This window comes from Grammomys surdaster, unplaced genomic scaffold, assembly GCF_004785775.1.
Source record: "Grammomys surdaster isolate TR1022 unplaced genomic scaffold, NIH_TR_1.0 126278, whole genome shotgun sequence".
In the NCBI taxonomy this organism is placed as follows: domain Eukaryota; kingdom Metazoa; phylum Chordata; class Mammalia; order Rodentia; family Muridae; genus Grammomys; species Grammomys surdaster.
This window is the reverse complement of record NW_021621078.1, coordinates 7696881-7722705: the sequence shown is the minus strand read 5'-3', so window position 1 is coordinate 7722705 and position 25825 is coordinate 7696881. Positions and strand designations below refer to the sequence as shown.

General features: G+C 52.0%; 2 protein-coding genes across 5 annotated transcripts in view; one reads left to right on the top strand and one right to left on the bottom strand.

Annotated features, from left to right (window-relative positions):
• Positions 1-263: 263 nt before the first annotated feature.
• LOC114613961 (2-(3-amino-3-carboxypropyl)histidine synthase subunit 1) lies at positions 264-12639 on the bottom strand. Of its 4 annotated transcripts, none has more exons than XM_028759421.1 (13): positions 12561-12639; positions 9634-9786; positions 9455-9518; positions 7589-7710; positions 6916-7073; positions 6664-6785; positions 4497-4565; positions 4038-4194; positions 3817-3917; positions 2933-3011; positions 2448-2588; positions 2008-2114; positions 264-1510 (listed from the first exon to the last, which is right to left on the bottom strand). In XM_028759421.1, exons 1-12 carry the CDS (start codon positions 12619-12621, stop codon positions 2025-2027), a joined length of 1317 nt encoding a protein of 438 aa, XP_028615254.1. In that variant the 5' UTR covers positions 12622-12639; the 3' UTR covers positions 264-1510; positions 2008-2024. The 4 variants fall into 4 exon arrangements, with proteins under 4 accessions (XP_028615254.1, XP_028615253.1, XP_028615256.1 ...); XM_028759420.1 differs by lacking the exon at positions 2008-2114 and adding an exon at positions 1679-1970 and having other exon boundaries at positions 12561-12635; XM_028759422.1 differs by lacking the exon at positions 264-1510 and adding an exon at positions 1794-1907 and having other exon boundaries at positions 12561-12635.
• A 3322-nt stretch (positions 12640-15961) lies between these two features.
• The window catches only part of Rtn4rl1 (reticulon 4 receptor like 1), a 72366-nt gene continuing 62502 nt past the window's right edge, over positions 15962-25825 (top strand). The window contains exon 1 of the mRNA XM_028759306.1: positions 15962-16434. Coding sequence (XP_028615139.1) covers positions 16422-16434 — 13 coding nt within the window. The 5' untranslated portion in view covers positions 15962-16421. The remainder of the gene's footprint in view (positions 16435-25825) is intronic.

Genomic DNA, 25825 nt, shown 5'->3' with positions numbered 1-25825 from the left:
CAACTCGTGTTCAGTGACTAAGCTCCCTAGAGGATATTGTGGCATGGGACTAAGTAGGTACCTTGTGATATCTTAGAAAAACTGCCTTTCGGGGCGGAGGTCAGAAAGCAGCAAACCTATGGGTGTGGCAAGATTGGGTCACTGAAGTGAAGACAAATGGCAAGAGGTTAAGCCAGGCAGGCTACTTAAGCTCTGGCTTTCTCAACACGTCAATAATTAGCATCATCAATTATGAATAGCAGTAATCTCAGAAACTCTGCAGATGGGTTCATTAGGAAAAGGCAGTTTATTCTGTGCTGTCTTTGGCCTTTATCCAACATATGGTACTACAGAGTTCAGAGGGGATGGAACAGTTATGGAAGAGAAAGCAAAGACCAAGCCAGGGACCAAAAGAAAGCCAACTCCCAATTCTCAGGGATCAGATGTAGGAAACCTAAAAGCAGATGAACCCAAGCAGATCCTTGCTAAGTGTCATCTGGGAAAGATATCTGGCTTCTTCAGTCTGGGATGTAAACTCCCACAAAAGGATGGTGAAATGGCTTGAAAGGTAGAGGCATGACTTGCCAAGCCCAATGATCAGAGTTCAAAAAAAAAAAAAAACAACCCCACATGGTTCAAAGAATCAACTACCTGCAGTTATCCTGACCTCCACAAGTGTACACCCATACACACAATAAGCAGAATTTAAAGCTACAAAACAATGAATTCCACCAAAAATGTGTTCTGGGGGCTCACAGCTGCAAGTAATTGCTAGTTTGGTGTTGCCCCCAGGGTCTGTGCAACAGGAGAAAGACATTCAAAATCTAAACCATCACTTTATTGTTTGGTAATCACAGGGGTGCCAGCCCCTGTTTGCCCACCACTGTCTCCTCACAGGCTCTCTGGTCTTATGTGTGTCCTGAGAACTGATAGTTGTCTTTTAAGTAGCCATGGTGAGGCGTGCACAGGAGGGCATTAGACAGCCGGCTGCTAGAGAAAGTGGGAGCAGTGTGGAGACATTTGTCCAGCCTTCATTCTGCAAACTGGTCCAAGAACTTAAGGTAGGCCTGACGGTGGGATGCAGCTGCTGGAATGAAGTGACCACCAGAGTGGGTGAGGGTGACGGCATCAAGGAATCGGCTAGCCAACTGCAAACTTTCCTGAGAAGGGATGACTCGATCAGTATCCCCAAAAACATGAAGTGAAGGCAGTGACATGGGGCTCTGCAGGATGGGTTCCTTAAAGCCAAGGCCTCGGGGACAGAACCCCGACACAAGTATGATAAATCTTGGCAAGGGGAAGCGAGGGTCGCCTGCCTGACCCAGGGCACACACAAAAGCTGCTAGTGCGGCCCCCTGGCTGAAGCCAAGAAGTCCATCAAAAGGCCCCAGCGTGTCAAGGGCCTGTGCCACCGTCTCCAGGGCCTCCTCCAGACCCCTGCACACTGTGGGCTCTTCCAGAGCTGAGAAAACAGCTGCTTCCTCTTCAGAAAACCACCAGCCTCGAGGTTGCTCCTCCGGAGAAGAGGGCCCTAGAAGCAGATGGGAGAGCACAGGATCAGGGTTAGAGAAAGTGAGAGGAAGAAGGCAGAGCTCGGGAAAGACGCAGCCAGGGGAGTTGGGGGGCGGGAGGTATCTGGTATGGACTGGACACAGATAAGGGAGGAAAACTGGGAGCTCAGGGGACCAGCTTGTCTCACCCGAGTCTGGCCCTGGGCCCTCTGGAGCCGCTGCCTCGGGGACCGGATGCGGCCCGCTGAGGCACACGAGCTCTGCGCGACCGCGCAGCGCCTTCCTCAGCGCTCCAGTCTTCTCTCGGAAGCCCCGCTCGCTCTGCCGGAAGCCGGCTAGACACAGCACTCTCAGGGTCGGCCGAGCCGCCATACCGCAGAGCGACCGGAAGCAGGCCTTCCCAAACGGAAGTAGGACCTGTAAGGGGGCAGGGCCTGTGCTGGCAACACCCCTAAGGCGGGACTCAGAGAAGGCGGGGCCCTGCTAAAACAAAAAGGCGGGGCGTGGCTGCAAATACCTGGTGCTCCAGATCTCTCAGGGAGCCGGCGACCTAGCCTTCTGGTCTGCGCAGCTGCAGCCCTCACAGGCCGGGGCTGGAGAGCCGCCTCTCGACCCCTGCTGCACCTGAGGTAACCGACAAATCCACGTGTCTCCACTGCGACTTCCACCCGGCTCCCTTGCATTTCCCCCGATGTCCTCAGGGTGGCGGCCGTGGATCACGTCACGCCAAGGCTACGCCTGTAGGCTGCCTCTCAGCCCTCGTTAAAGTCGGCTACCTTAGGCCAGCGTGGTGGCGCATGCCTTTAATCCCAGCACTTGGGAGGCAGAGGCAGGAGGATTTCTGAGTTCGAGAGTTCGAGGCTAGCCTGGTCTACAGAGTGAGTTCCAGGACAGCCAGGGCTATACAGAGAAACCCTATCTCAAAAAAAAAAAAAAAAAAAAAAAAAAGTCTGCTACCTTGCCCGATGCAGGCTGGGAGAGACCCCGGGGTGCTTGGTCCCGACCGTGGTTCACTGTCCATGGCCCTAAGGAGCTGCCAGCGTAGAAGTCCATGGGATAGGGTTGCTGCCAAGAAATGTCCTTCAGGGCCACGGCTGCCTAGGGGAGAAGAGACAATTCCTTTTTTTCCCCTGCATTAGCAAATTTGACAAGGGCCTACGAAGGATGTGTATTATCATTACACTTCAGAAAGGAAGTGTGAGGTGAAGAGACCCAGTCAGGTGTGATGGCTCTAGCCTCCCAACACTCCATAAACTGAGACCAACCTGGGCTCTAGAAGATCATGCCTTAAATACAAACAAAAACTACAAAGCAAGATGGTGGCTCAATCTCAGAACCCACAACCCTAAATGCAGCTCACCCATGCCAGCCATCTCATAGCCCTCCCTCAACAGGAAGTACAAAGTCCACTACCCTGCAGATTTTCAAAATGTGGTTGTTACCTCGTAGGGTGTCAGCAGTGGCTTGGGAAAGGCTGAACCCCAGTCAATGGAGAGGCGTGGACATGCCACCTGCACCCACCTAAGAAGGTAAGCCAGTAAGATGTGACATGAAGGCCACCTCTCTCTGGGGTACAACACTGAAGAACATGATGGTGTCTCAATATTGTCAACAGGATGTATTGATCCAACTATACTGTTGGGAAGGTAACTGTAAAGTGATTGCCCTGTAAACCAAGGACCTTAACTCCCAAAACCACTGCATTAAAAGCTAAAGTGGGGCTGGAGAGATAGCTTAGTGGTTAAGAGAACTGGCTGGTCTTGCAGAGGACTCAAGTTCCATTCCTAACACCCATAGTGAAGTAAAAAGCAAAAGTGTGTGTGTGTGTGTGTGTGTGTGTGTGTGAAAGAGGGGGGGTATGATATACACTTGTACTCCAGACAGGTGGATTTCCAGCCAGTCGACTTGGCAAGCTCCAGTGAGAGATCCTGTCTCGGGGAAAAAAAGGGTGGACACCAAAGCTCCACACAAACGAACACACATGCAAAAGAAAAAAAAAATCCACCTTAATAGAATCAAACAATGGTCATCAGCCCTTCACTCTATCTCCCAAGACCCCTAAGAGCTTTCTGGGGACAGTTCATTTGTAACTGCCCACCTAGAACCAAGGTTCATACACAGCACTCTTACACTCATCCCACCAGACAATGTAGGCGGCCTATGGTCAAGGGTGGCCCCTGCTAGGTAAGTTCTTGATAAATATTAAGATTTCATCACCACGTATACAATTCCCATTGGCTGTAACCTTAAGTCTGTGCTGGCCAGAACCTAGTTTCTAAGCTCCCTTTAGCTGATCACCATACATGGGTAAGGTGGGGAAACTCACACATCCACCCCAGGAAGTAGACTGAGCTTGCTGGGGAAGATCTCAGAGAGCAGCAGCCTCACGAAAGGAAGTCCCAAGTTTCTGAGCTGAGATTCCAAGTGCTGCCGAGAGAAGGAGGCCAAGCAGGAGTTTCTGAGATGAAGTGGCCAAAGCTAGATACTTCAGCCTACTGGTTTTTCCAGCTACTTTCCTGTCAGCCCCCTCCTCCTGAGCCCTCTCACCTCCAGGATCTTGGGACTGCCCTGGCGGCCCAAAGTTCCCAAAATAAGGCCCCAGGACTTGGCAGAGCGTGCAGCAGCAATGGCTTCCTGGCGAGTGGCCTGCATGCGCTGATGGTCATAGTATTCTCTGGATAGGACTTTGCTATATGGGTCATACCTAGAAAAGTTGTCAGGATCACTGTGACAGCCCAGAGTCAGCTAAGTGGCCCCCTAGTCGGGAACAAGGATTATTACTGAGATCGGTAACCACAGAGATCAGCAGGCAAGAGCAACGGAGTATTCTAAGAGTTTGGGGTAACTCCCAGGTAGGCAACAGCAGTCCTGGGTCTAAATTCCAAATGTGTTTCCGTTAGAGCTGCCTGCCATTTAGTGGCCAGGGAATGGGGTGGTACAGCCTAATGAGGGCCCCCAGGGCAGAGACCCACCCTGCCACACATAGTCAGCCCTCCCCAGCCATACCGGTAAGCAGGTATATTAGGGTTGGCAATCATGACAGACTCCAGATGGAAGCGGCCATCTCCAAGATACCTGCAGGGTGGGAAGAAGTATAAGTGCGGTAATGGAATAGCAAAAGGGGTGTCCTGGCTTACAGGTCCTGAAGACAGTTCGCAGCCACCCATGCTGCTGAATCTGTAAAAACTGATGACAGTTCATCTCTTTAGGCCTCTCATATGTACAGCTAGGAGCTGAACTTAGATGCCTAGGAGATACCTCTGTGTAATGCAGCAGTCTTCCATGGCAAAAGTAAAGGAAGTGCCAAAGCCAAAGAAAGGCCACCTGGGCCCAAGAGCATAATTTGAAAGCTGAGGGAGAGTTTCTTGTTTATTCAGCTCAACAAAGACATAGAGGTTGTGTCTTGTCTATGTTCAGGACTGGAGAGAGATGGCTCATTGGTTAAGAGCACTGGCTGCTCTTTCAGAGGACCTGGGTTCAATTCCTAGCACCTACACAATGGCTCACTTTTCTAGAGGATATGATGCACTCTTCTGACCTCCAAATGGTCCAGGCACCCATGTGGCAGACATACACAAAGGCAGAACATTCATGCAATAAGCAAAGAGTGGTGGTGGTCAGCAAGGTGGTAGCATATCACAGAAGACAGAGGTAGGATCTCTGGGTTTGAGGCCAGCTTGGTCTACAGATGAACTCCAGGATGGCCAGGGCTACACAGGGAAACCCAAAATAAACAAAAATATATAAATTTTAAAAATCTATGTTATATAGGCTTTAGAAGAGGTTCCAGGGTACACACTGGATATTCTTGGATATTCTTGGATCACACCAGCACTGATACAGTACAGAAGGTTTTTTTGTTTTGTTTTTTTGAGATAGGGTTTCTCTGTATAGCCCTGGCTGTCCTGGAACTCACTCTGTAGACCAGGCTGGTCTCAAACTCAGAAATCCACCTACCTCTGCCTCCCAAGTGCTGGGATTAAAGGTGTGTGCCACTACTACCCGGCACAGTATGGAGTTATAACAACCATTTCTTGTACTTTCTGAGTCCCAGACCTGAAGTAAGTACCTAAAACACCTATGCAATTGCCATCTTACAGGAGATAAACCCAAGTTTCAAGGACTTTAATACATATGCTCAAGCTAGCAGTTGAGGCAGAGGCAGAGAGCTCTCTATGAGACTGAGGCCAGCCTGGCCTATACAGTGAATTCCTGCCAGCCTGACCTATATAGTGAATTCCTGAACAGCAAAGGCTACAAAGTAAGACAAAACAAAACCCACTTGCTCAAAGCTCAAAAGCTATCAAGCAATGTATCTGAGATTGGATACCAGGGTTCACCATCAAGCCACACAGAACATACTCTCAGAGATACCCTCACTCACAGTACCTTCCTAGGACCTGCAGAGTCCAGGGCTTACAAGATAAGTCACCCACGGCAGCTGCTTCTTTCTCTTTTGGAGAGCATAACTCTCTTTGAGGCCAACACTCAGGGTACCTCCCTCAACCTGCACTTTGAGGCCTCAGATGATGGGTACCCATTATGCTGGCACAAGTACATGGGGAATGGCCCTCAGGGAGCAGGGCTGCCAGGCCTGGGCTCTGGAAGTCCTATATGTGGGTCTAAGGGCAGGAGTATCCTATGTGGGTGTAGCCAAACCTGTGGGACCAGTCCCTGAAGCTCCCAGGGTCTGGCTGGGTCACAGTGCCCCTCCTTCCCTTCTTGCCACTAGCTAGGAAAGGACTCCCATCCCCAGTCCCAGCCGGAAGAGCTGTCGGCTGTGAGGCTGGCTGCATTCACACAACATTAAGCATTTCCATTACCTAAAATAATTAGGCGGCAGGAGACACGCTGCTCCTGCTTGTTAGCTGTCCGGATGCTAAATTAATGGGGCTGCAGCCTGGGCGTGCCCATCCATCTTCTCCAATTACATTCTCTCCACTTCTACCCATCCCGATTCCCCCATCAGGCCCCGAGTTCTGTCTCCACCCTCAGCACAGCCTTCTGGATGAAGGATGGACCACTGGAGAGTATAAGTGAACTTGAAGTGTGATCCCCACATGGGCCCTGTCCTCCAAGGTGACCTTGAGCACACAGGTTGGGAACTTTAGCCTCTCTCCCTGAGTATGTGTACTTTGAGTGTCTCTACAAAGGAGCCCCATTTCTCACTTACACCACAGCTTCTACTTCCTGGGGTAGACGAGGGGATGTGCAGCCTAGGATCTCCCCAGGGGACAGGGGCTTGCATTGCGGGACACTGATGCCATAGTCAGCTTTCAGCTCTTGTGCAGCTGCCTGTATTGATAATGAAGGAAGGGAAGCTGGGAGCCGGAGCCAGAGGAGCAGCCCAGAGCACCAGGCATGGGAGCCAGGAGCACCCTGGAATAGCCTCTCCATCCCACACGATGCTAGCTGGTCTACTTACCTGTAAAGTTGACACAAACTGAATGGTGCTGACCAGAGCGAGTGAGCTGCCTGGGGTAAAGGTGAGGCGGACTGAGTCCAGAAGGTGGGCAGTGTCTATCCGGATATCCACAAAGACATACAACACACGGAAGTCTTGAACTGAAGTGTCCATGGGGACTACAGAGAAGAGTTCAAAACAAGTGTTCTGAAAGGAGGAACAAGCATCCTGGCCCAGTCCCAATCTTAAGAGCAGCCAGAACATTGGCTTCAGCCTGCCTAGAACATTCTCATCTTAGATGGGTACCCAGGCTGTTCTCCCAGGAACATCCCTTCAAACACCTGTATCTGCCAGGTGTGCTCACTCACACTTATAGTGCCAGCAGCTGGGAGGCTGAAACAGGATGACAGCTGTTAGGCTCCAGGCCTCCCTGAGCTAGAGAGTGAGACGGTCTCAAAAACCAACCAAACCAACCAAACAAAAACATCAGACATGCACATCTGAGACAGTAGCATGATTTCCAAGGCAGCCAAATCCAAAGGAAAGAGCTAACTGCAAAGCAGGAAGACCAAGGCCACCCTGGAAACCAGAAGGGACTTTGTGCTTGCAAGTAGAACAAGAAAAATTCACAGTAGACAAAATCAGTCTGCAGCCTGCCTCCCTGACAGTATTCTGGTGTCCCAGCCCACCATACCTAGACAGCTGTGGCCATAGTGCACCAGGAAGTCAACTCCCAAAGCCCTTGCAGTGAAGTCATCCACACAGCAAGCCCCGTAGGTAACATCACCCATCACCATGACCTCAGCCTTTGTGAACCTGTAGGGATGGGGTTGGGGAACAGTGTAACAGAGACACAGAGATGGGAGACAGTCCTCACTCTGGAGGTGTCTCAGGACCCAGATCTCCTTGAGTTGGCAGCTGCCAACCAAGAGTAGGAGGGGTGCATCTGCCACCTCCCTCAGCTCTGGCAGCAGCTCCTGGAACAGTTGCTATGTGAGGATATGTCTGCAGCACCCTGTCCAGCCTTAGACTGCAAGACCCCTAACCCTCAGAAGTACATGTGCATAGTGCAAACAGACCACTGAAACTGTGACCAACTACCCAGGGCAGGTAAAGATCCCTGACAAGCTCTGGCATTAGTGTTTGCGGAGGCATGGGTGTATGTGGGGGCATGGCCTCCCCTTGCCCAGACCCCATCAGCTCCCCACCCATAGGTAAGGCCATGGGTGTCCAGGATGGGGAGGACCCATGCGCAGCTCCCCCACAGCACATGGTGCTGCCCACACTCCTCATGCAGTCAGGAAGAGTGGGCTCTGGACAGCACATTGTTATGAGATCTGCCGCCAGGACTGAATCACTAGGGGGCAGGGTGGTAGAAAGGACCCCGTACCCCCAAACTCACCACTGGAACAGAGCAGGAGGCTTAGCTCTCCTAGGAAGAGAGCATACCTGGGCATAGATGCTGGCTCTGTGACTGGGCTCCCTCATTCTTCCTCTGGGGTGCAGTGGGGGAGGCTGAAAGGCTGCCAGTCTGCCCCTCCTCCACCCCCTTCCCCAAATCAGGCTGTGGACAGAGGCGGATTATTCAGCTCCTTAGAATGCAGCCCAGGCTCTGAGTCAGCCAGAGCACTTAATTTTTTATAGATTAAAATGTATGCAAATTGGCTTGAGCCCCAGAGAGCATCCCCAAGGGGCAAGAGGGTGGGAGCGGGGAAGTGGGTCTATGGTGGTGGGGAGGGAGAAGGGTGAGGGCAGCAGCAGGGAAGTAGGAGGTTCCCAGCACGAGATGACCTCCCCTTTCTGCATTCCCCCTCCCTGTGTTGATGCTGGCTCCAGATGGCTGAGCACTGAGCTCCCCCACCCCCAGCAATGGTTCATTGTCATGAAGAAACTTAGAAGGAGGGGGCAGAGGAACTGAATATCTTTCCCTAGGCATCTCTCACCTCTGCCACCCACCTACTCCCACCTAAACTAAGCCTGAGAAAAAGAAGCACCCTCTTCAACTCCCCAGCCTCTCATCCCTCTACTCTGCCCAAACCCTTGACAGCCAGACCCTCACCCATTTAGGGTTAGCTTTTTTAGGCTCCTCCCAGATGCTACCATCTGCTCTGGCCTAGAAAGGAAAATTAACTTCTTTGCCCTTGCCGGGCGGTGGTGGCGCACGCCTTTAATCCCAGCACTTGGGAGGCAGAGGCAGGTGGATTTCTGAGTTCGAGGCCAGCCTGGTCTACAGAGTGAGTTCCAGGACAGCCAGGGCTACACAGAGAAACCCTGTCTCGAAAAACCAAAAAAAAAAAAAAACAAAAACAAAAAAAAAACCAAAAAAACAAAAAAACAAAAAACTTCTTTGCCCTTGCCCAGACTATATAAGGGAGGGGAAATGGACAAACCAAGTTCTCAGCAACCTGGGAATTTTATTTCGACTTTTTCCCTTTGTGTGCATACACATGCTTGTAGGAGGCTTAGGAGTTAGCCAGTAGTCCAGAGGAGAAAAATTATGCCAACAGGCATAACTATACTGGGCAAAGGCTCAGCTTGCTCTCCAGTGCCCAAGCCTTACCTTTCCAAGATATCCACAATGGTGCAGGCAAAGAGTAGGAGGCCTTCTGGCATCTGTAAGGCTACTGCAAGACAAGAGAGGAAAAGCAGAGAGCTAGAAGGGGCTGGGAGAGGACTGGCCCCACATCTGGGCAAGCAAACTTTCCAACCTCACTAGAACTCCACCCTTTGAGAGCTCACCTTTCTTGGCCTGAGCTTGTTGGATCCTCCAGATGGTCTTGGGGATCTCAAAGTTGTAGTTAGAAGGCAGAGCTTGGACAGCAGCCTGTAGCTGGGGATTGTTCAGGATCTCAGGGGGGATCTGATTGGCCAGTCGCCCCCGAGAGATGCGACCTAGAAAAAACATTAAGGCCTGAGTCTGCATCTGCCCTAGACCACAGGCAGCCAGTGCTGCTTAATCTGTTAACTCTAAATTGAAGGCCCAGATTCCACACACAAAGGATATCCACCCAGCTTCTGCCCTAACTGAATTCATCCTACAGACAGATAGCCCATAAACCAGAGTGGACATCTGCATAATCAACTTCTATGCTGTGAGATTATAGTCGTCATAAATGGGGGTATGGCTCACCCTTCAGGACTAGAGATGACACAAAAAGACTAAAAAGCAAAGGAGTCACACAACTCAGGTCTCATTGATTTGGCCAGAGTTGCTTAACCCATACCTTTGTCCCTCACCTCATTTAAAAGAATAAAGCCAGGTATGGTATGTACATCTATGATCCCAGCATTCAAGAAGCTGAGGCAGGAGGATCAAGATGTCAAGACCAGTAAAGCCAACTAGACCTTGTTCTCCCCTCCTCTAAAAAAAAAAAAAATCTGGGCTGGAAAGATGGCTTAGCAGTTAAGAACACTCACTGCTGCTCTTCCAGAGATGCTGAGTTCAATTTGCAAAACCCACATAGTGGCTCACAACCATCTATAATAGGAACTGATACCCTCTTCTGTCTGCAGGCATATATACAAACACAGCACATAAAGCTTTTTAAAAAACAAATCTGAGTTTAAGGCTAACCTGGTCTACATAACTAGTTCCAAGCCACTCAGAGCTACATAGTGAGATCCTATCTCAAAAAACAAAACAAAACCAAAATAAACTACATAGTGAGATCCTATCTCAAAAAAACAAAACAAAAAAACCAAAATAAACAAAAAAAGACACCACAAAAATCAGAGGGGCTGGAGAAGATGACTCAGTGGTTAAGAGCACCATTTGCTCTTCCAGAGGTCCTGAGTTCAACTCTCAGCAACCACGTGGTGACTCACAACCATCTGAAATGGGATCCAATGCCCTCTTCTGGTGTGTCTGAAGACAGCTACAGTGTACTTATATAAAAATAAATCTTTAAAAAAAAATTGGTGAAAAGGTATAGTATAGTGCTTGTCACACAAGTATGAGGATCTAAGTTCAGATCTCCAGCATCCATACAAAAAAGCTGGTCACAACAGCAGGCCTGTAATCCCTGTGCTGAGGATTGTTGGACACCCAATCTAGCCGAATCAATGAGCTCTAGATTCAGTGATAGACTGAATTTAAAAAATCAAGGTAGGGTGCTGGAGAGACCAGTTACAAACACTTTAAGCTGACAGCAGCCTGCAACTTCAGCTCCAGGGGGATCGAATACCAGGTGCCTGCACACAGGTGTGCATACATGGAAACACACAAATAAAAAGCAGGACTGGAAAGAGGACTAGGGGTGCAGGTGCCTGTCTCAGAGCCTGAGGACCTGAGTTCAATCCCCTGAACCCATATGGTAAAAGGATTCATGGTCCACATGGAGGGAGGAAACTCACTCTTTGACTTCCACAGGCACTGTGACACATAATATAAAATATTGTTAAAATTTTCTAATTCATTTTTTGGTTTGGAAAAAAAAATACTGTCGGGCAGTGGTGGCACACACCTTTGATCCCAGCACTGGGGAAGCAGAGGCAGGCAGATCTCTGCAAGTTCGAGCCCAACCTGATATGCAGAGCCAGTTCCAGGACAGTCAGGGCTACATAGAGAAACTCTGTCTCAAACACAAACACACACCACAAACTGAGGCTCTTCAGCAAGGCCTTATCCTGGACTTCCCACTCTACCCAACAATATCTATCTCACTAAGAGCCAAAACGCTTGGAAAAGACAAATGTAGTCATCCCATACCTACAAAACCTGTGCGCCTGTATTATGTGAACTTTTGTTTTGTTTTGTTTTTCGAGACAGGCTTTCTCTGTATAGCTCTGGCTGTCCTGGAACTCATTCTTTAGACCAGGCTGGCCTCGAAGTCAGAAATCCGCCTGCCTCTGCCTCCCAAGTGCTGGGATTAAAGGCGTGGGCCACCAACGCCCGGCCTTATGCGAACTTCTAGCTAGGGCTCCTATGAATAGGAGGGATCCTCCCAGACCTGTGCTTTTATCTACTGTGGTAGAGGGGTGCGTTGAAGAACTCTATAGCCTGGAAAGCTGGGGTCCTGACATCACGTTTCAATATTACCACTGTTAAAGCGTTGGGTCAGTTTCATGGCCTTGGACAACGAGCTTAGACTCGTCGGCTTCCCTACAAAATCTCTTCACAGGTTAAAATCTCTCGTGGGCTTTCGGGCACAGCAGGCGCTAGCATGAAGAACGGTAGGCACCTCCTCTATTAAGGTTGACAAGTTTGAATTTGTATGCCCCACCCCTCCAGTTGAGATCCTTGGGCCAGGATAGTTCTCTAGTCCCTATACATAGCACAACGCTGGCATTTACTGGGCGCCGGCTAGTGCCTGGTAAAGGACACCGAGCTCCTCTTCGTATTAAATAAAAGCATATCCAACGAGACCACTTGTAAAACGCACCGGGGTCCCTTCCCTCCCGTCAGATCTGTTCTATTCTGTCACTCTTCCAGGGTCTGTCTGCTAGCTGGGATAGGGCGTAGTTTTGCCTTTAGGAAAATAAACTTCCAGGAGGGACAGTTTTTGTCTTTCCGAGAGAAAAGACGAGTCCCTGGGTCTCTGGTGGTGAGAGCTCAGAACTTTTAACAGCATGACACTCTCGGGTCTCAAGGAGAAAGGAGTCACCTCTCGCCCTGAGGATCCCACCCGAGATGCGAGGTCTTGAGGTCACAGCATTGCTGCACCCACCTCTGCCAGGGCCGACTCGGCTTCCTGGCTCCGCAGTCTCGGACACAACCAGCGCCGCCATCACCCGAGAGTCCACGTGAGATACAAAAAGACAGCGCTGGAAGAGCGCAGAGAGCACAGACAGCACAATCGACCGCCGAGCCTCTGAGCCGAGGGCGGAGACTCTAGCAGGGCGGAGACTAAAAGAGTTGAGGGCGGTGCTACAATGGGCACCAGTTGGTACAAAAGGTATAGACTCTCAAGCCTCTCGGCGTTCCCTAGTGATCCCCCTTGCTCCCATGCTCTTCTCTAGCCTAGTTCAAAGTTATTACTCCCAGATGAGTGTGCCTAAAGGAGTTCTGCGACCTACCGACCTACTGGGCCTTCCTGTTGCTCCCCACCTTCACCCTGTTTCTTTCCTTGTAAGGTGTAGTCTGTCAGCTGACATGGGCACATTCTCTACCTCAGAGAACTGTGCTGTCCCAGCAAGATGGAACCTTAACACCTATCAACCCAGCTCCCAAGCCGAAAGCTTGGTGTGGATCGCTATGTACCCATCATGTGGAGGGTCGAAATAGAGGAAGCTGGTACTCAAAGGAGAAGCTGGAAACTAAAAAGGCTTTTTTGGAAGCATAGGGCAGCCTGAGGCCTCAATTCCCCAAACCTCCTGAGTCCTGGCAAGCCTTTGCCCTCTCTAGTCTGTCCTTCAGGCTATAGCCTTTTTCCTGATGAGTGGACAGCACTCCTGGGACCCTAAAGAGAAGGCAGAGCAGTCAGCAAGACAGCCTTGACCTTTGGAAGAACAAAGCACCTGCGGGTCTTACCCTCAGCCTTCCGCAAAAAAATGGTCACCAGCACTCTGAACCCCCACTCCTATCCTCCTCTTTCTGCAGTGGTGAGCACAGCTGTCCCTTTAAGACAGCTCTGTGGCCTCAGGCTCCCCTGGAGGCCCTCCCTGCTTGGAAACCCCTAATTAAGGTGCAGAGAGATGTAAAAACAAGCAGCCAGGTACAGGCCTTGCCTGGGAGGCTGCTCAGAGGAGAGAGCAAGGCAGACTGGGAATGAGCAGCCAAGGGAAGGGCTGGAAAGGGTCACTGCCCCTTCAGTCTCTGCAACTCTTAAGTTAGGTATAGCTTGACCCAGAATGTCCTCATCAAGGAGCAATCGTTCACCTTAATAATTCCAGCCTGGGTTTCCTGTGTCTCCCAGCTTCTCTGGACATCCCTACCCCTCAGTGCATTCTGGAGCCCACGCTGCCACCTCAGCATACCAAAACCTAGTCTGCTTTGGTCAGGACCATTCTAGCTTTACCTTCAAGTTCTATGGTGGAAAGACTGATGTGCTAATGGCCCAGTGGCTTCTTCCCAGCAACTGTCTCATCTCCAGGGACCTTTAGCTGGTCAGAGGTATGCACCATCTCCTAACATTGCTGTACAGCTCTGTCACACATGAGCAGCCCTGCCCCCACTTAGGAAACCACATGATACAGAGGAAAACTGCAGTGCACAAAACCATCATGATTGTGTCCCTAAGACCTTATCGAGCAAGACAGTGGTAACTGTCAATCAGCTTGGGCTGAGGACACTTCTGTCTGTGAGGGTCCCCCTTCCTGAGTTACTCAGCAGTCTGAGTAATTACTGCCTGATGAGAAGGCAGGCTCAATGTAACCCCCTCCCCCATTACACCACAACACCCACCGACAGCCACCCCCAGCCCCTGGCTGGACTCCAAGTCAAGATCCAGCCCTCCTAAATCCCAAAATAACTGCTTCTCACACTCACACCGCCCAAGGTTGCCCAATATATTGGAAATGATGGGGCAAGGGGTCATGGGGAGGCGGCACAGGAAGGTGGGAAAATGAATAGCAAGGCCCTCATCCAGTCCCACAGTTTAGTACTGATTACTGGGTGCTGTTGAGCAAGTTGTCTAGCCTCTCTGGGCCTTCGTTTTCTGGCTCCACAGCTCTGTCCCGGAGTTTGGTCCTCCAGGGCTCAAGTGGTGCAGAGTCAGTGGAGTCCTGCAGCTAGCAGGAGCTAGGAATGTTTCAGAGTTCCCAACCCTAGAGGAACCTAGCTCCTTTGTGCATTCTGTCCTTTTCAGGTGGTCTTTCCTCTCTACCTGTTGAACCCAGACTTTAAGAGCACCTTTTCTGATTCTCCCTTACACCCAGATCAACGGGGGTGGGGGGTGGGGGGGTAGGGCTTAGGGTTCTGAGTATCTGTATTCCTGCATAAATAATGGCCTTGCTTTTGATCTTCCTATCGCGCCGCCAAGTTTACTCCACAGAGAACTTAGAGCTCTGTTTAGATGGCAGCTGTCACATCAGTTCCACTCCCACCCCAAACCCCACTTGCATCCCAGATCAGCTCCAGAGCAACACCCTGCTTGTCTTTCTTCTAGACATTTCCATTATCTGAACTTCTCTCTTTTGGTCCTATTAGAATATAAATTTAAGGAGGATGAGGACCTTCTCTTTTTCACTGGCTGAATTTTCACATAGTGGAATACATAGAACTCTTAATATGTTCAACGAGTGACCTGGCCATCTTTTTCCTCTTAGGGAGTCCTTCTTATCCCAGGCCAGTAGGGGGTGCCGGCCTCCACCTAGGATCTCTGCTGGCTTGAACCTTCTCCGTACTTGGCCCAAAGGGCCCCTGCAGGACCGACCGGCTTTCCAGGCGGTACCTCCTCCCTGTTTGGAGAATCCTCTCATGGGCGGGGTCTGTGTAGGACTACAGGGGACCGAAGACCTTCCAGACAGATAGCCCACCTGAACTCTCATAGTTCTTTATATGATTTCCAACTAGACATCCCCGAATGCTAGCTGTCCCGCACAGGTCTCCCCAAAGAACTCTGGAGGGGGGGGGGGGACGGCTATGTCGCCTGAGCAGTTCTGGGCAGGGAAGAGCCGTCGAGCCTACAGGAAGGAAGGGACACGGGTCAGGGAGGAGACGGGCAAGGGTGTTGGACTTGTCATCGGGGCTCAGGGCCGGTACACGGTTCCAGCGCTTCTCTTGATGACCTCCAGCCGCGAAGGGCAAACAGGCGGGGGCTGGGCTGCGGGTGCGTGCTCGGAGAAGCCTGCGGGGCCGGGGAGGGCGATTCCAGTGGCCCGACGACCCGCCGAGGACTGGGGCAGGTACTTGGACGGACGCGGGCCGAGGATCATCCCCGGGGGCAAGTGCCGCGAAAACACCTTGGAAGGCGGCGCCGCACGGCTGAGCGCCGCTGCCCTGGGAATAGGACGGCGCTCCGCACCGCGAGCTGAGAGCACTTTCATAAATTTTGTATGGGAGGCGCTCCGTGAGCGGGGGCGGGGAGCGGAGCGGGAGGGAGGGAGCTGAAGAGCGAGGGAGGGAGGGAGGGAGGAGGAAGAGAGGTGGGGGAAGCCGGGGGGAGGAAGGGAGGCGCCCCGCTCGGCGGATCGCTCGGTCCTGCAAACGCGCGCCGGGCGCTTTCCCGGAGCTGGGCTGTGCGTGCGAGCGCCCTTTTGCAGCAGCCGCTGCCCGAGGGGGCGGGGAAGAGGGGAACATCGGCTGGCCGGCCAGGGGGCGGCGTCCCCCCTCAAAACCGCCTGCAAAGTGTTTGGGGAGGCAGAATCAGGCCGCCGGTTCGGCGGAACAAGCCTCTCGCCCCGGAGCTGAACGAGCGCACCGCGTTGGTTGGCAGCGCCGGGGTTGCTAGCAGGCGCCGGTGCCCAGGGCGCCGGGCTTGGGCTCACCATGCTCCTGCGGGACCCGGCCGCCGGGCACAAGCGGATTCCCGGCTTGCCCCCGCCTCGACGCGCTCGGATTAGCTGCAGCTGGCGCCCAGGGATTTGAATCTGGACCCCAGGAGGGAGCGCGCCTAGGCCGACCTCGGAGCGGCGGCCCCGCGGCCAACATGCTTCGCAAAGGTGAGTTGGAACCTCAGGGGCAAGTTGGGTTACACAGAATCAGATCGAGCTACGAGCCCCGGGAGCCGTCGAACGCCAGGGAAATGGGTCCCGGAAGCAGTCCCCCACTAGCTGGCTGGCTGGCTAGGCACCCGCCGTGCGCCTGCTGCTGGAGCTGAGCTCCCTTTGGTGGCCTGTTGCGAGACATCGGGTTTGTTCATGGATCGAATGGCCAGGCCTCAGGGATCTGTCTTGAGGACGCAGAGACCAGAGTGAGAAACCTTTGATAAAAAGGGAGCTGGCCTCCTGGGACCTTTGCTTAGCCATTATAAAGTTTTGCACTTGCAGGCTCCATCCCCTGCGCGGGCACCCGGCCCTGCTTCTGCTGCTTCAGCACCGAGTATAACCCGCGCTTGGGTGCAGGCAGCGGTCAGTCACCGCGAGGCCCCGGCGCTCACCACGGTTCCTAACTCCGGAGGCGCGCCGGAACGCAGGCATCTTCCCAGCATCCTAGCCTTATCCCCAGGGACCTGCCCTGAGCACTCAGTGGCCGAGGGTGGGGAGTGGCAAGTGCCAGAAGTCCGGTTCCTTAAACTTTCCTAATGCCTGGATCAGAGGGACGCAACCGCCAAGGCCATGCTGGCAGTGTGCACGCCCAGAGCCAGGCTCAACTTAACGGGCGCTGGCTCGGCGACCACCTCGCCCAGACTCCCCGGCAGCAGGAACAGAGCAAAGTTGGCGCGGGTGCCGGGGAAGTCCTGCCGCGCCCCCACGTGGTTGCCATTCTAGGTGTTGTCCCTCCGGCCCAGAAAGGGCAGGTGACCACACGTGAGCCCGCGGACCCGTTACTCTCTGCTCCCCACCTCTGTGTGTCTCTTTGCGCTGTGGTCCCAGTGTGCTAGCTGTGGCGCCCCGCTGGGATTCCCTTATCCCTTGCCTCGGCCCGGCGGCTGCTGAGCCTTGGTGCCTGATGCTAGCTGCTCCCGCCCTGCGGGAAACAGCTGAGGCGGGAGCTCAGGTAGCGGAGGGGCCTGATCCCTGCGCTCGAGCCTTAATCCGCCCCTGTTTCCATGGCAACAGACCGAGGTGTCGTAAGCATAGGATTCTGACCTCACAGCAGGATGGGGAAGGAGAAAGCGGGCAGGGGGTGGTGGCAGAGGTGGGGGGAGCGAAGCCTGGAGATGGGCGGAGAGAAGCAGATACCGGGAGATGGGAGAGACCTAGAGAAGCAGGTCAGACAGGTGGGTGAAAAAGCCACGCCTTCGTTATGAGACTGACTGGTGGTCCCAGCCTCAGGCAACCGTGAAGGTTTGGTTGTCCCACCGTGTAAGAACAATCACAAACTTGTGTGTGACTTGTGCCCTCCACGTGGGTCGATACATTACGGGAGGGGGGAGTACACGACACTCAGCCTTTCGTTGTGGTGTGGGGCAAGTCTCTGCAGTAGTTAGAAGAACCGCTTTACTGTTTAACACCCCAGTTCCTTTTCTTACAGAAAGACACAGAAAGTCACTTCAGCCACTCAGCAGTGGTGGAGTGCAGGCCAGTGTGTCTGCACAGGGAAGGTGATTTTTACAGAGCTGGAAAACAGTGGAGTCTGAGAAACCTAGGCATGGAGCATGTAGACTTGCTCTAGTGGGGAAAGCTTCCCAGGCAATTTTGAAAAGGCTGCCATGTCTGGGCTGCAGGTCTGTGATGGAGATAATGGGGAAGAACTGACATCTCATTTCCCTTCTGGTCTTTTGTTTTTTGGCAGTTTACAGTTAAGAATGAGCCACAAAGCAGCCCACACACTTTATTTATATGGCTTAGGTGCCCAGGGAGGCTCCAGCAGGCTCCAGTAGCTCTCTGGTCTCCTTGCTAGCCAGAAGCCCAGCTCTAGATAAGCACAGTGCATTCTGGGGGGATGCTCCCTGGGAGAAGGATCCTTTCCCTACTCAAGAGGTGGCCACTGGAGGCTTGGGTTCTTTCTCCCAGCACGGATGAGGTTGGCTAGAGAGAGCCCATCAGTTGAGGTTCACACCTGGGTTGGTTTGAGGGCAACAGAGCAGAGAAGCCCTTGCCAAGGCTGGGCGGGGTGTGGGTGGCCTGGAGCCTGCTCCTGGGACACTGTGTGAGCAAATGACTTCTGTTTTGGTCCTTTCCTGGTCAATTTTCTCTTTGGGGTGCTGATCCAATACCATAGATTTGTCTTTTCTGTACACATGTGGAGGAAGCTCAGATTCTTTGTGTGGATTCTAGGTGTGTGCCTGAAAGCCAAAACATGCCTCAGGCTAAGTACAAGGGAGGTGGCCATTGAAGTTTCTGTTTGTAGATTTATTCCCCAAAGCTCCGTCAAGGTTTGTGGGTTGGCTTGAGAAGACAGTTGCCTGGCTGATGCAGGAGCCTACATGGGGTCCCGGACTAGAGTGAGTTTAATGGTTTATGATTTGGAAGTAGGGATTGAAGGAAAAATAAAAGGACCCTTCCTAGAGGAGAGGGAACAAATAAACCCCAGACCACGAGAGTCACCAGCTGATTTCTGATTGTCCTAGTAAAGCTATCCCTGTCAGGTCTTTTGGGAGTTGGGGGAGATATCTTTATCTCTTAATAAACTCCACTGGCCAGCACCTCTGGAGTGAGATCTAGCTGCTGACAGTGCTGAAGGCTTTGGCAGCTGCTCTGCCAGTGTTCCCAGCTCATCCTACCACGACAGAACCTGAGATATAAAAAGCAAACCCCTGGTCAAGAGAGATGAGAAGCATCAGGGCAAGCAAGGCCCCCAAGCCATCCAGCATTCTCCAGGAAGGAAGAGCGGCCTGCTGGGGGTTTTGCTATGCCAGAGTTGCCTGCTTAAGGTCAGGATCTATGGTTTTCATTTTTAGAGCGATAAAAACGGAATGCAAATCAAGAGCCTCTGGGCTAATACAGAGCCCTTTCCTTAAAGTTTTTGTCTTGTTAAGCAAGGAAATAGAGTGCCAAATAAGCTTTGTTAAGTGGCAGTCTAATTAATAATTTAAAATTGTGTAGTTGTCTTTCATTAGGATTTATCTGTACATCAACCACAAAATCAGTCAAACACACTCATTTATAAGTTAATGCCATCCCTAAATAATTCAGTAAGTGCTAGATTAAGGCCTGCAACCCAGTAAGATGCATTGTGTTCTCCTGGTGTCCATACCCGATAGGTTGGCTGGGTAGCTGAGTGGTCTTCTCCGCTGTGGAGGGGGGGGGTTAGAGGGGAAGCAGAGGGAGAAAATAGTGTGGTGCTGTCAGGTGGCTGGTGGGTTCCTCAGAGTTCCCTTGGTGATGTGAGAGCCTCCCCCAAGGAGGTGTGCTCATCTCTGTCTGCATCTCTCTGAGAACACTGAGGACCCAGGGCTGTGGCAACTTGGGTCGTCTTAGCCCCGATGGAGAAGGAAAAGGGACCGCATGGATGACCAAGACACTCTTCTGCTGGGGGAAAGATGTGGCGGAGACTTACAAGCTCTTTTCTAGAGAGAGCTGAGAGAGTTGGCCTCTTCGATCCAAATCCAAGCATGAAAGTAGAATTTCAATGTCCCCAACCTGTTTCACCCCAATCTAGGGATGCAGCTTGGTGGAACCAACTTCACCAAAATTCTTCCTTCATAATTGGCCAACCGGGCTCTCCTAGTAGCTCCTGGTCCTCACTTCAGAAAACAAAAGCTAAAGGGAGTTGTTTTAGGGGCGCTCTGGAGGCGAGAGGGAGCTGCTTCATGAAGTCGGGGAGGCGGGTCTCATCTGTAACTGGAAGGAAGGTGTGCAGTTTTTGTTTTGCATTGTATTGTGTTGTTTTGAGACAGGGTCTCACTATGTAGCCCTGGCTGTTCTGGAACTCTCTATGTACATCAGGCAGGCCTTGAACTCAGAGACCTCCTTGCCCCCACGTCCCAAGTACTGAGTCAAAGGCAAGTGCCACCACACCCAGAGATCAGGGAGCTAAGGACAGAAGTGAGTTTGGACAAGGTAGACAGTGTTTGATCCAGTTCTTGTCATGACAGCTTGGGGTCACTTCCCTGGTACTGAACCTTTAGATCTGTTTTCTATGGGGAAATTGTCTAGGACCCAAATTCCCAGTATGGATACTGGTCCTTCACTGTAGCAGGAGCTCCAGATCTTCTGGGCTCTGTTCCACCCGCCCTTTAGAGGACTCAACACTCCTATGGCAAGCCTGGTAGAGAACCATAGCAGATGTTTGTCCAGGCCTAGGAGATGTTCTTAGCTAAGTCTGGCAAGAGGAAGTCTCATTAGGAAAAGGCAAGGAAGGGAAGGGTAGGGGTTGGGCCTCTTAACCTGAGGTAGAGTTGCCAACAGATGAGGCACAAATAAGGAGAGACTGTGGGGTAAATGTACTTCTAAGCTCTGGACACATCGGTGGATGGGGCCTGAGAAAGGACAGAGCAGTTTGTGCCAATGAGCTGAGGAGGGAGCAGGCATCATGAAGGATGTCAAGAACGAGTCTGTTTGGTACCATCTGCAGTGAAGTAGTGGCTAAGGTTAAAGCAGAGAGGAGATGACAGGGAGGGAACAGATGGCCAAGGAAGCAAAATAGCTGGCAAACGGGAACAGAGTCTCCAGGGACAGCAGGAGGCAGGACCTCAGCACTGAGTGCCAGAAGAAACCCTTTCCTCGGAGTGTGATGGCCAGGCCACCCTGGGGTAGAATCGAGTCAGGGAGCTAGCTGGCTATGGTGGCACGTGGCTATAATCTGGCACCTAGGAGGCTGAGGCAGGAGGATCGAGAGTTAAGGGCCAGTATGGATTACACAGTAAGACACATACACATCACACACACACACAGAAAAAAGAGAGAGAGACAGAGACAGAGACAAACAGAGACAGAGAGAGAGAGAGAGAGAGACAGAGACAGAGAGAGACAGAGAGAGAGAGAGCTGGGGATGTGGACACTAAATCTATTACCAGCAATATGGGAGGGAAAACTGAAAAGTGAAGTGAGTCATGGATAGGAGTGAGTACTTCTCATGCTGGAGGACCTAGGCTAGAGCCCGTCTTCCCTGCAGGTGCGTTTTTGGTACTGATGAGCTGAACAAGGAGGCACCCCTGGGTCAGTATCTCCCCAGAGCAAGGCAAAGCCACCTTAGATCTGCAGGCATACTTGAAGGAGAGAGCTGGAAGGGACTCAGATGTCACCAGGAGATGGACCTCAGGGGACGGCTTGTTTCTCCTAACTTGCTTGGCTCCACTTGTGCCAACCAGTGCCCTCCCATTTGCAAAAGCTGTTCACATCTGCTTAACGCTTACTGTGAGCTAAGCAAATGCTTGTCACCATGCTGTCTGCAGCAAGACCCAAGTACACTTACTCTCACTTTAAAGACAAGGAAGCCGGGAGAGGCGATTCTGCCGCTAAGAGTGCTCACTGCTTTTGCAGAGAACCAGAGCTCAGTTCCCAGCACCACCATCAGGTAGCTCACCACCTGTAGTTCCAGCTTCAGGGGATCTGACATCTTCTGGCCTCTGCAGACACCCATACACAATACACATACCCACACACAGAGACACATAATTAAAATAAGAATAAAAAGGAAAAACTGAAGCCCATGGAGATTCATGCAGTCCTTGGGTCCAAGCCTTCCAGCTAGCCTCCTGCTGCCTCTGGCTTGGTCCAAGCCTCTGGGAAGAGCCCACAGGCTTCTCTCCCTTTCACCCCCTAACCCCCATGGGCTCATGTGCCCATCTGTCTAGATTTCTATGACATTTGTTTTGTGGGGTGCTGATGAATCATTTCTGTCCTGGTAGTTTTCCCCAGAAAGCTCCTTGGCTGGGGTCCAGAGCCTTGAACCACTGTCTCTTGGTTCTTCTATTTGATGCCCCCCTCTGAATCCTGTGGATACATCCCTTCCCCTTGTTCTTGCTCTGGGTTCTTTTTTGCCAGCAGACATGGGACAATAGACCAGGAGCTCTCCTGCCTGCATCAAATTCTGAGAAAGGCCCAAGCCCATGACTTATTTGAGCTGGTCACATTCTCTCAGCCCTCCCCAGAGGCTGCTCTCCCTGGCACTTCTCCCAGGCTAACAGGACTGAGCAACACAGCCACACCCACACTGGTGAGGTGGGTGGTCTTTGGAGCAACATGCTGGCCAGGGTAGGGCCAGGGACTGAAGCTGGACAATCTCAGGGAGATGGAGCCTGAGGAGGCCAGCCTGGATGCTGGGGAGAGAGGCTCTGCCCTCACACTACAGGTAGCTTATGGCCTGCCACCTCTCATTGTCATGTGCTTCCCATCCACTAGCATGGCTTGATGCCAGCTGATAGGCTGGTTGAGACAAATGACTCCACTTGTTCTGGTTTTTCCCTTATGGTCCAGCCATAGCCTACCAGCCAGAATGGCACCTGCAGGACTCAGGGATGTTCTGGACCTTTCCAATCACAGCAAATTTCCACATGAAGCAAGGTAGAATCTATCTGAATCTTGAGGTGTGGAAGAGCAAAATCCGTCTTCAGAGGGAAGGCTTCCCTCTACTCAGGAGGCATCTGACCTAACAGATACAATGGGCGCTTCTGAGCCTGTGATTACTGCCACACCAGTCAGAGAAGTTAGGAGATGAAACTGCAAACAGCCCCATCTATCTGATTCACGAGAGTCACTCTGGGGGCTTCTGTGCCAGCACAGTAAGAGGGTTGGCACAATGCAGTGTGTGTGTGTGTGTTTGTGTGTGTGTGTGTGTCTGCATTCAACTGGCTCCCAGAGTGTTCATGTCCACTGTTGCAAAGCAGCACACCCCAAGTGCACTGGCGCAGATGTTGGCACCCACGCTCCCATCCTCTAGCATGGCTTGATGCCACGGCAGGATGGTGAGACACTCATTTGGGGGGCGCAGGAGTGGGTGGGCCAGTGTAGTTGTGTGCCACATGTTGGGGACAAAGCTTGGTGAGTGGGTGTGTGGCTCACCCTATAAGGGGGTGGGTGGGCACGACTCACCGATTGTCTGCCAGGGGACGAGCCACTGCAGCCCCCAGAGACAGAGCCTCTTGTCAGTTTACTGGCTTTTTTCCAGAGGGTGCTAGCATTATGGTGACAATTTTATTAGTCTACAGGAAACAGAGCAAAAGTCTTCCTTGAGTCAGTAGGAAAGCTGGGCTCCAAACTCTCAACCCGTGGTGGTGGTATATAAGTTGCTTCTGCCTCCAAACGATCAGGGCTCTCTCTGGGCTCATGACCAGCTGATTGTGAAGGAGGCCTTTACATAGGCTTATGTAGAGAGATTCATGAGGCCCTTGGGGGAAAATTGGCATTCTTCTTACGATGATTTATTTATAGGGCGATTGGATGATGGGATATGGAGGCCAAGGTGCCTCCATTAGCAAGAAGCACACAAGGCAGGAAGCCTTGCTCTGCGTTTGACATTTAGTGGGGCGACTCCTACCAGGGAGCTGCTTTTTCTGTTAGAAGGCTTTTCCTTTAATGTTCTATTCATGGACTTGTCTGGGCAGGCTGAGGGAAAGAAGGAACGTGTGGTGAGCTGGGCCGGGACTGAAGCTGGACAGTCTCAGGGAGATGGAGCCTGAGGAGGTCACTTAGTGGCCAGTGTGGGGACAGCCTGGATGCCGGAGGAGAGAGACTCTGCTCTCACACTGCAGGTAGCTTGCTGACCTGCCACCTCTCATTGTCATGTGCTTCATGTGACACAATGTGTGTTTACTTTCCTGTCTCTTTCTCCCCACGAGCTGATTGCAGCCCTATGGCAACTGTGGCCTTGGCCCAGGTGACATCCTTTTCTTTCGGGAAACTGTGGAATCATGGGAAGAAAAACCTCAGAACTGGAATTCTGGGACTGGGTAAGGGTTATCTCTGTGACTGAGTCACTAGGACCCTGGGCATATCTCTTCCTCTTTAAGCCTCAGTTTATCCACTTCTAATATGGTGGGATTGAGAGTCTTCAAGATGCTTTTCAGCAGTAGAACAGTGTCTTCAACATTCCCCAGTGTCAGAGTCAGGAATATACAACACAAGAGTGGGGTCCTTGCCACAGCTAAGGGAGGAGCCTTCATCCATCGCCCTGCCGCCCTGCCTGCTTCTCCAGTTTAGAGGTTTGTGGATCTACTAGGATCTCTCCTAGCAAGGCTTTGCACAATGGACGGCCACTAGTGTGTTAATAGGGAGAACATTCCTTCTCCTTGCACAGGCTCTGAGGGAAGAGCTTGTTTCCTATAGCTCACTTTGCACCCTGTGACAGCTTGGCTCTGACTCTCCTGTCCTGGTGTCCTGGGAGGGGTTATCCTGTACCAGCAGCCTCCACGTTCACTCCCCCATCATTCCCCAAGCTAGACTTTGTCATTGTGGTGCCTTGCCTCTGCTGGCTGTCCTGTCTCCCCTAACTTCCATCATGGCCACTTCCTGGGTCTTTCCCAGTCACCTCTTGCTGCTGCTTCTCAGCTTGCTCCTCCCAGCTGCATCTCTGCCATCTTCCACTGAGGCACTTCCCTGGAAAGTGCCTCCCTCCACTCTGCTCTGGAGGGCTTTCTGACCACCTCCTCTGCCTATCTCAGAAAATAGGCTGCTTTTGATGCACCTACTCAGCTGACCCTTGGATGTCCCCACAAGTAGCCTTCCTAGTACCTCAAAATCCGACATCCCTGGAGCTCTACTTGCCCCTGCCTCTGTCTCTCAGCAAGCTGCTTACACACACACACACACTCACACACACACACACACACACACACACACACACACACACACACACACACATATATTTTGGCATCCGGCACCATCTTTTTCCCATGTACCACTTCCTAAGAACTGGAAGTCCCGGGTGATGCACTCCCCTGCCTCCTCCCTAGAGCCATCCTGGAATGAGGTCTTGGGGACCCTTCACTCCTCCTCCTCCTTTGTTGCTGTCCTAGCCTCCACCCCAGCCCAGCCACCTCTCTGCCTCCTCCACTACCTTCACCCTCTGTGAGCTTTTCCCTATGGCAGGATTCCACAGTGCTATGTGCTCTCCTCACTCTTGCTAGTTTATTTTTTTTCATAGACACATTAAGACCGTAATATTTATGGGGTACCATGTGATGCCCTGTCACTCATTTCCTTAAAAACCCTCAGTGGTTTTCTCCTTCATGGGATGGCCCAGACTTCTTACTTAGCCTGGCTGTTAAGCCCTCCCACCTCACCCTACCCACGCTGAGGCTTTCTCTCCCCTCTCCATACTTTGAACTCTAAGCTCCAGGTCTACTCAATGATTTTCCATCCGACTGAATCATGGTTCTTCCTCACCTCTAAGGATTTGCACAAATAAATCTGCCTAGAATACTTTTTGCTGCTGCATTCTCCTGCACTCCTGCTCTGTGGATGGCAGCTGACACCCTGCCTGCTTCCTGGAAACTCATCCCTAGACTAGAGTGGGGTGTCTGTATCTTCCTGTGGCTGCCATTTACCCCCCAGGTTAGCAATGACT